At 42.7% G+C, this 9,740-nt stretch overlaps 1 protein-coding gene across 2 annotated transcripts; it reads left to right on the top strand.

The window, feature by feature from the left end:
* The first annotated feature begins 321 nt into the window (after positions 1-321).
* LOC121811613 (homeobox-leucine zipper protein MERISTEM L1-like) lies at positions 322-4,938 on the top strand. Of its 2 annotated transcripts, XM_042212486.1 has the most exons (11): positions 322-658; positions 836-944; positions 1,829-2,103; positions 2,182-2,488; positions 2,575-3,018; positions 3,108-3,209; positions 3,295-3,495; positions 3,583-3,757; positions 3,834-4,105; positions 4,185-4,280; positions 4,365-4,938. In XM_042212486.1, exons 3-11 carry the CDS (start codon positions 1,883-1,885, stop codon positions 4,734-4,736), a joined length of 2,190 nt encoding a protein of 729 aa, XP_042068420.1. In that variant the 5' UTR covers positions 322-658; positions 836-944; positions 1,829-1,882; the 3' UTR covers positions 4,737-4,938. The 2 variants fall into 2 exon arrangements, with proteins under 2 accessions (XP_042068420.1, XP_042068421.1); XM_042212487.1 differs by lacking the exon at positions 836-944.
* The last annotated feature ends 4,802 nt before the right edge of the window (positions 4,939-9,740 follow it).

The raw sequence follows: 9,740 nt of genomic DNA, 5'->3' as shown, positions 1-9,740 counted from the left end.
TCTAATATTATATTTATTATCTTATTTAATTCGACCCACGATTATTAAATCCTGGATCCGCCATTGCTCTCTGCAGTGGGGGCCGCGCACCCGAGCCACGGGCCGCGGCTCCCCCACTGTGGACACTTTAAGAATTGAGTTGTATGGAGAGTGAGAGGCGTAAGAATTGAGTTGTATGGAGAGTGAGAGGCGTGAGAAATAAAAGGAAAATAAAAAAAAAGGTAATTAAGTGGATTTCACCATTGCGGCAGAGGAAATTTAAACATCATATACCAACCCAAAGGGCCTTGCCATAAAACCACCCCCGCCCGCCCCCGCCATAAATGCTATCGCACCATCTCTATACGCTCTGCAATTACTCCATTCCTGCCACATCTTCTTCTCCATCATCTCTCCTTCTTCTTCATCATCGCCTTCATGCCTTTTTCTATCTCCTTTTCCTTTCTCTCCCTTTCATCAACAATTCTTCTTAAATTCCATTCACAAGAAAGCCACCATCTGCAATCAAACTAGAAAACACTTCACTGCCTGCCCAAAACTGCTTTTCTCCAATCCCTTTAATCTCCCAAATCAGTAGATCTCTACCTTCAATATTTCGCCAAACCCTAATTCAGGATTAGGGTTTTCTTCTCCTTTGTTCTACAAAGTTTCAACAAAAGTAAGTCTACTCTCATATTTTGCATATATTCTTATAGCAAGTTCTATGCTTGTGCGCTCTCTAAAACCTCAATTCTCTCTCTTTCAAAAGAAAGGAAAAAAACCGTAATTCTCGCTTTTCTTCTCACATTCTTGTATTCCTAATTATGTTTTTATTTTAATTTTATTTCTTGGACAGAGCGAAAAGATTTGAATTTGGACACCGCCGAAGATCTCATGGGCGTTATATGAAAAACCGTTTTAAGAAACTAAGATACAGCTAGAACGTCAAGAGACCAGTTCACAATGTAAACCCCTTCTCTGCAATTTCTTTTACTCGTTTTAGTACTTTGGCACGTCACGACAGTGGAGATGAAAAGTCTTGTTTTTAATCCAAAAACCAAGAAACAAAAAGTCCACAAAACCTTAAAAGAAACAACAAAACAAAAGTCCATCCCTCTGCCATATAATCTACTAACTTTTAGAAACCCAATAAAACTTTATATATAAACCCCCATTTCGCCGGAATTAGAGAGAAAAGTTTCTAGGGTTTATATGGTCCTTCAAATGCTCGGACCAAAACAATAGTGGGTGAGTTTTAAGAGTTTTCTTTCAAATTGGTTCAGGATTACAAGAATCTTTTCTTTTTTTACCATCTTATTTAGAAATATTTTGTGACGCAATACACTCTTACCGGTGATTTCGTTGTACAATCTTTATTTCTTAATGTAGATCTGATTAGGACTTGAGCTAAGTTTAATTGCATCGTAATATATGTAGACCGGTCTTTGCCATTCTATCTTCTTCACCGGGGAGAGTAAAGATAGATCTGAAGACTTGACGGCACCATTAACACTATAACCACATCCTATTCTAAATTGGTTTTATGTTTCTATTTTTAATCGAATATTCTACACGCTTAAATGAATGCAGCTGACCCCCGTTTTCTCGCTAGTAAATGAGATTCAATTCCATTTGCTTAGTTACATTTTTCAGTCTCGCGTATTAATTTGCCTCCAAATTAATGCCTCCCTTCTTCGAAAGAATTGCGTGTATACATAAGCGTGTAAACAACGGGAAACTGTACAACTACAACACGCAGTTTTAAAGCAAAATTCATTCCATTTGGTATTGCAACTTTTCAATTCCTAGCTCTAATTCATAAATCCTAACATCATTATTTGTTTGGCAGATCTTGATTCGAAACAACGGTGACGTTAATAGCAGAAAAGCAGCAGGTTGTAAGATGTTTCAGCCAAACATGTTCGATAGCCACCATCACCTGCTGGATATGGCGCATAAAACACTGGAAAATGAGATGGACTTGATTGGAGACGACGAATACGAGAGCAAGTCCGGGACTGATATTATGGAGGCACCATCTGGCGATGATCAAGATCCCAATCAACGCCCGAAGAAGAAGAGATATCATCGCCACACACAGCATCAGATCCAGGAAATGGAATCGTAAGCTCACTACTACTACTACTACTTTCCATCTCTTGTTATCTCCCTTTTCTATGCCTAAATGAGTATTTTTGACAGGTTCTTCAATGAATGCCCCCACCCAGACGACAAACAGAGGAAAGAGCTCGGCCGACGACTTGGATTGGAGCCTTTGCAAGTTAAGTTTTGGTTTCAGAATAAACGTACCCAAATGAAGGCCCAACATGAGCGTCACGAGAACACTCAACTAAGAAACGAAAACGACAAGCTTCGAGAAGATAACATACGGTACAAAGAGGCTCTCACCAATGCTACTTGTCCTAGCTGTGGAGGCCCAGCTGCGATTGGCGAGATGTCGTTCGATGAGCAGCATCTCAGAATCGAAAATGCCCGCTTAAGGGAAGAGGCGAGTAATATATAGTATATGATTCATTTTTTTGGTTCACTATCTAAATAATTAGGTCTATGTATATGATGTTTGTTAATATGCAGATTGATAGGATATCTGGTATTGCTTCGAAATATGCTGGGAAACCAATGCTGTCATATCCTCATTTATCCCCGGGAGGAGGAGCATCGCGGTCGCTTGATCTTGGAGTGGGGAGTTTCGGGGGTCAGGTGGGTATAGGTAGGGAAGTTTTTGGAGCTGCAGATCTTCTCAGGTCAGTATCAGGGCCTACTGAGGCTGATAAGCCAGTGATAATCGAGCTGGCCGTTGCAGCAATGGAGGAACTCATCAGAATGGCTCAAGCTGGAGAACCCTTGTGGATTCCAAGCATCAGCAATGGTGCAGAGATATTGAGTGAGGAGGAATATGGAACAACCTTCCCCCGCGGAATTGGTCCCAAGCCTTTAGGATTGATATCCGAGGCATCAAGGGAGTCGGCTGTAGTCATCATGAACCATATAAACCTGGTCGAGATCTTGATGGATGTGGTAGGATGAGCCACCGTTTCATTTTTCAATTAGTACATAGATAAATTAAATGCCTAGTCTCTAATGCTTGGTTTGAATTGTGATTTCAGAACCAATGGTCGAGTGTGTTTGCCAGCATTGTTTCGAGAGCAGTGACTGTGGAGGTGTTGTCTACTGGTGTTGCAGGCAACCACAACGGAGCTTTACAAGTGGTATGTCTGCTACCATGATTACTTTGTTCATTAGTTATATGTTTATATAGATTTGGCTGAGTGATGTGGTTGGTTCTTTAATTAGATGACTGCTGAATTCCAAGTGCCCTCTCCTTTGGTCCCAACGCGGGAGAATTACTTCGTGAGATACTGCAAGCAACACACCGATGGGACATGGGCCGTGGTTGATGTTTCTTTAGACAACTTGATGCCTACTTCCATTTCAAGATGCAGGCGACGGCCGTCTGGTTGTTTGATTCAGGAATTGCCTAATGGTTACTCTAAGGTATGACTAATTGATCAATGTAGGTAGGCATATGATCTAATCAGCAGAATCACATGGTTTAATGTACATATATGTTTAATTTGGTAGGTGACATGGGTTGAACATGTAGAGATAGACGACAGAGCCGTCCACAGCATTTACAAGCCACTGGTTAATTCGGGACTAGCATTCGGGGCTAAGCGCTGGGTTGCAACTCTTGACAGACAATGCGAGCGCCTAGCCAGCGTGATGGCGAATAACATCTCCGCAGGCGATGCTGGAGGTACAATTCCACCTTTTTTTTAACTTACTTTCAACAATTATTCATTGAAGTAATCCTAATTATGCATGTGTTGCAGTGATTTCATCTCCAGAAGGTAGAAAGAGCATGCTGAAGCTAGCGGAGAGGATGGTGATGAGTTTCTGCAGCGGCGTGGGAGCTTCGACCGCTCACACATGGACGACACTCTCAGGGAGTGGCGCGGATGATGTTAGGGTGATGACCAGAAAGAGCATGGACGATCCAGGCAGGCCGCCTGGCTTTGTGCTCAGCGCTGCTACTTCCTTCTGGCTCCCCGTCTCCCCCAAAAGAGTTTTCGATTTCCTGCGCGACGAGAATTCCAGAAGCCAGGTATTTCATCTGCTTATGCAATTCTGTTCTCATTCATTACAATCTGCAAGTGATTCTAATCAACCTACTTGGATCAAAGTGGGACATTCTCTCAAACGGCGGCCTCGTTCAAGAAATGGCACACATTGCAAATGGACGTGATCCAGGAAATTCGGTCTCACTTCTGCGCGTCAACGTAAGATTAACAATAACAATCCATACTTCTAAATCGCTCTGTTTATAGTGGGGAACTAAAACATGAAGGTGTTCATATTTTCAGAGCGCGAATTCGAGCCAAAGCAACATGCTCATACTTCAGGAGAGCAGCACGGACGCAACGGGATCGTACGTGATGTACGCTCCGGTAGATATCCGCGCTATGAACGTGGTCCTAAGTGGCGGCGACCCGGACTACTTGGCCCTCCTCCCCTCGGGTTTCGCCATACTCCCCGACGGGCCCAGCAACGAAGCCGGGGGAGTTCCTGAGGTGGTGGGATCAGGCGGGTCGCTGCTAACGGTGGCCTTCCAGATACTAGTGGACTCGGTTCCGACGGCGAAGCTTTCGTTGGCATCGGTAACAACCGTTAATAGCCTCATCAAATGCACCGTTGAGAGGATTAAGGGCGCTGTCATCTGCGACACTGTGGTGTAACATTGGAGCGAAGGGGAGAAGTCAAGAACGCACCTCGCGTGATCCTTGCAGAGCAAGGGGTTTGGGTTCGGGTATTGACTCTTGAGATCAAAGACCTGCTTTTATTTGATGTGTATGCAAAAACTGCTGCTGCTATGTATTATCTCTGTTCTTCACCAACTAATTCCTTTTATTTCCTTACAAGGTTTTAATTACCCCTAAATTCTTGCTTCTTTTTAACTAGCTATATGTAGTAGTAGTAGTAGTACTAATTTATTAGTTGCATTTTGCTTTATCAACATGTGCGCCTCTTTATGTGTTCAGTACTGTTTCGAAAAGGCAACGGAAGTGTTTAGGCCATTCACAATAGGGGACGATACAAATTGTCGATCGATCGACGGTTTTGCATGATATCTGCGATCAACAGTGCCCCCAAACTGCCGCTCTATACTCTGCGCCGAACGCTACCGGCGCCTATTGCAGGCCTTACAGCCGATAAAAGTGACGATCGCAGTTTTTTTTTTTAAATTATTTCTTAAATTCACACTATAAATACCACTTGTCATCTCATTTCATTCATGCCTATACTCCAATTTTTACACATCTCTCTCTTTTTCACTCTCCACTCGAAATGGATCCTTATGATGACGACGAGATTGTGGGTGCCTTAGAGCGAGCCGTGTTGGAGTGCGGTATGCTCATGGAGCGACAACAAAGGCAGCAACAATTACAAACTTACAACAGCAGGTCCCTAAGCCAATCAGTCATTGGGTGCAGGTCTTCCAAGAGCATGACTTAGCTGCCGAACGGCTGTACTTGGACTACTTTGTGGCTGAACCACGGTGGGGTCCAACTAGTAGTAATTGTACTCACTTATATTGTCGTTGAATAAATATGATTGTTAGCCGGGTCAGCTCCATCAGATTCTGGTTAATTAGCTATACTCAAGTTACAAGCTAATAGGACTAGAAATTTCTCTTTGCCTTTTTATGGGATTAATTATTTGAGCAATGCCCTACAAGGGATCACGCGTGTCCATGGTCTGTGTACCTAAATCTATCGCTAAGCCCATTAAGGGCTAAAATTATTTGTTTTAATTGTGATAAACTCCATCCGTAAAATAGTCTCATTTATAGTCAATTTGATCAACGCTTTCTGTACCCCGATAGCGGCTTCAGTGGTAACGCCCCACTTTTCGAACCCTAAAGTACATGTATTTAATGCTTTTGATATTGCGAGGTCTGCGAATTAATTATCGAGTAAAATTGTTGAATATGTGACGTGGCTGCTCGAATAACTGGATACGGGGATAAATTAAAGGTTTTCGAAGAATTGATTATTGTTATGAGAGCTAGAAATTATGAAATAAATTTCAATGCGAATTTAAATAATTTCCTTTCCGTGAGGAATATTTATTGGACTCAATTCCATGTTGGATCCGATAAATTAAATAAATAATATGAAAGTCCAGTCCGTGATAAATAAATTGTGTACAGATTTATTTAAATAAATTAAATAAATAAAATGAAAGTCCAGTCCGTAAGAATCTGCACAGATTTTCCTCCTCCGTGAAAAGATATTCCTCTTCCGTAATCTGCAAATAAAATACCAAAAACCAATATAATTTCAGCTAAATCACGTTTAACCAAAAAAAAAGGAAGAATTTGAAATTATATTCCCTAATCCCACGTTGAAACCGCTCCCACCTATCCCACAAATCTCTCCAACTTCTCAACCAAATCTTCTTCCTCTAAATTTATGCTCCTCTATAATAATTGCTGCATCAACCATCCCTGCTGCATCAACCATCCCTGCAGCAAACAGAGGAAAGTCTTCAAATTCCTACTCAAGGTATTGTTTAAACTCCATCACTGTTACACGTTTTTGGCTTTCTAAACCAACTCGTCAAACTCATTCGATCTTTTCCGACAGAGACCGAGAACCCAACTCGACGCAGGGGGAAACTACCGTTCATTCGCTCACAATTTGCTCAAAATCCGTTCAAGGTATATGATCCCTTGTTCCTTCAATTTCAGTCACATTCTTTGCATATCGTGTAACCAATGCAACATACAACAACGATAACTAAATCGAACTGATAACTCGAACCAAACCGAGTCAGAGAAACGAACTTTAATTTCACGAAATCAACGTAAGAACTTAACTTGCGGGGTGGTTCGGGTTGGTTTCGGGGCTGCGCGGTGTCGCTTCGGAGGCTGCCGAAGAGTGAGTGACGGTGGACGAATTGGCCGCACCGTGAACCTCCTCCAGGCCAACGGACAGCAGCGACGGCAGCGGCTGGCGAAGCTGGCGAAGGCTGACCGGCGAGACAGCAGGACCGTCGTGACAGCAGCGGCGACGTCGAGCGACGTCGGCGGCGAACCGGCTGACTGACGAGCAGCAGCGGCGTCGCGATTTCCGACCCAGCAGCAGCCGCATCATAATTTCGACGGTGAGTCGGAGGAGGCGTCGAGCATCTGCAATTTTGGGCGAGAGAGAAAGAAGAGGGAGAGAGAAGAGAGAGAACCGAGAGTGAGAATGTGAGGATTTGATTTTGGGCCTTTGTGTTTTCAAAAGGGATTTGGGCCTTATAATTAATTTGGAGGATTTAAATAAGTTTGGGCACCACTTATTTGGGTTTGGGGCTTTAAAATTTAATTTAAGAGATAAGGTGGAGAATTTGGGTTTTGTAAATAAATCTTTGGGTTTAATTAAGTTAATTTTGGGGATTAGATAATAAATTCACGGAGTAAATAGATGTACGAATAATTTACCCCAAGTATAGAAATAAATAGTTTTGGCGAAGGAAAATTTTCCGTTGATTAATTCATGTGCTTGGGTAATCTTGAGATTTTAATTAGATATCAAGAGGGAAATTACGAGGAGCTAACGGAGGAATTAAGGGTGTAAGCGGCCGCCGAATAATCGAAAAACCGAGATAAATAACTTCGCTTAGGACGCATGCATTTTATTGATCTAATTGGAAAGTATGTTGATATATGTATTATTTAAATTCTAAAGGTGAGACTTCGCAAGGAAATCGAGATACCAAAGGGAATGAAGTGTAGAGAATTAATCAATTGAGGTGGGCTTTCTTTTAAATAAGGACAACGTCCTAAATATTTTATCGATGGAAATGAAACTGTATTTATCATGCTATGATTTGATTTTTACGTGCCTATCTGATGTGGCATTATGCCACTATTATATAAATCGAATTCGGGTCCTTGTAGGGCCGCAAACCCTACTTGGGCTAGTGTACACCTATGGTAGATCGTGTGCTAGCGTACGGGCTGGCCGGTCTAGTGGCTTGGTTTGTGGCCACATTCCAAGTCATGTATTGGCAGATATGGTAAACGTCTATGGGAAAATGACTGATCAGTCGATGTTTGAAATGGAAATGATTTTGAGTGCCTCGGGCATTTCTAAAGCTAAACCCCAAGGGTTACTTGTGAATGGCATGATAAATTACTCTTTATTGAAAATGTTTTCGGCATGAGCCACTGGGTATTCTTATAGTACTCAACCCTGCATGTGTTTTCCCTATGTGCAGGTTGAACGGCGACGAGGACGTGGTGGTGTTGAGCAAGTGAATTTAAGATTTTAATGTTGTCTTTGAACCATGAGTGTCGTTATGTCTTCACACATGACGTCACTCCTTCTCTTGGTCGTTTCCGCTGTGACTTTTCGTTTATTCATGTTTTATTTGGGCCGACAACTTTAATTGTTAGGATAATGGATTTTCCGAATTTCTTGTTGGATAATGCTAACCTTTTGGTTATTTAATTAGATATTAATAGCTGGTCCAACTTGTGTTGAAATCCTAATCTTTTTCGTCTGTTTATTAAATTCTTTTAATCACGATCGCCCGTATTTATTAACCCTAAAGGGCTGTCGTGACAGTTTGGTACACCTGCAAAAGTAAACACTATACATATATAACACACACACACACACAAATCAAACAAACTATACATGTACATAGACACTAGTTAAACATGCACATCGCACACACATGCACATTCAAAAAATACCAACAACAAACAAACTATGAGATGCCGCCGCCGGGAGGAGCCGCTGTAGCCACTGCTCCGCCCCGAAACATCACCGCCACCGCTGCTGGATCGTTGCCGCCCCGCTGCAGCCACTGAGGCTGCCACTGAGTTCAACGCTGAACGGCGTGGTCCCCTATTTCTCCCTCAATTTTGTTTTCTTTTCCTGATTCCTCAATTCTTTGGTAAACTCTTCTTTGCACTCTCGACTTCTCTGTTTCTTTGGTATTGAATGAATGAAATGGTGAAAAATTATGGAAACTGATTGAATGACGACGGAGCAGCGGCGACGCGATTCCGACAGCAGCGGCGGCTCGGCTGGACGGCTGTGTAGATGACGCAGCCAGCAGAAGCTCTTCCCGGCGGCGACGGAGCAGAGGCGCGACAGCAGCGTCCTCTTCCGGCGGACACCCGGCGGAGAATTGAAGTCGGAGATGGAGAGGCGGCAGACGCCGGGATCGACGGGAGTGAGTTCCTTCAATTTGGACGAAGAGAGAGAGAATTAGTGAGAGGGAGGCCGAGAACGGAGGGATCGAGATAGAGAGAAAGGTGTTGCACTCAATTTGTGATAGATTGATGGAGATGCCAGATTTGGGGGGGAGAGATGAATTTGGGGAAGAGGATAATGAAGGGGCTCGTTGCTTCTCACTATACAAAATGAGTTTACTCATTTTGCTTTTGGGCTGTTGTACCATTCCTTTGTTTGGGCTACTATACTAATTTTATTTGGGCCTGGAGTAATATAAATTGTGGGCTGCAACATAAGTATTTGGTGTTGAGGCAATTCAATGGGATTGAAAAGAAAGGAGATTGGATTGGAGTTAACTTGAGTCCGGGCCAACTAATTAAATGGAAGATTTGGGCCGCAGAATATTAAATCAACAGGTGACTTCATACACGCTTTTCGAGGACGGAATGGAACACAAGTTAAAGCTTTAAACGAACGAGGTGGGCTTTCGAACTAAATACTTTC

Source organism: Salvia splendens, chromosome 7, assembly GCF_004379255.2.
Source record: "Salvia splendens isolate huo1 chromosome 7, SspV2, whole genome shotgun sequence".
NCBI lineage: Eukaryota > Viridiplantae > Streptophyta > Magnoliopsida > Lamiales > Lamiaceae > Salvia > Salvia splendens.
Note: the sequence above shows the minus strand (reverse complement) of the source record. Positions and strands in the feature narration are given on the sequence as shown.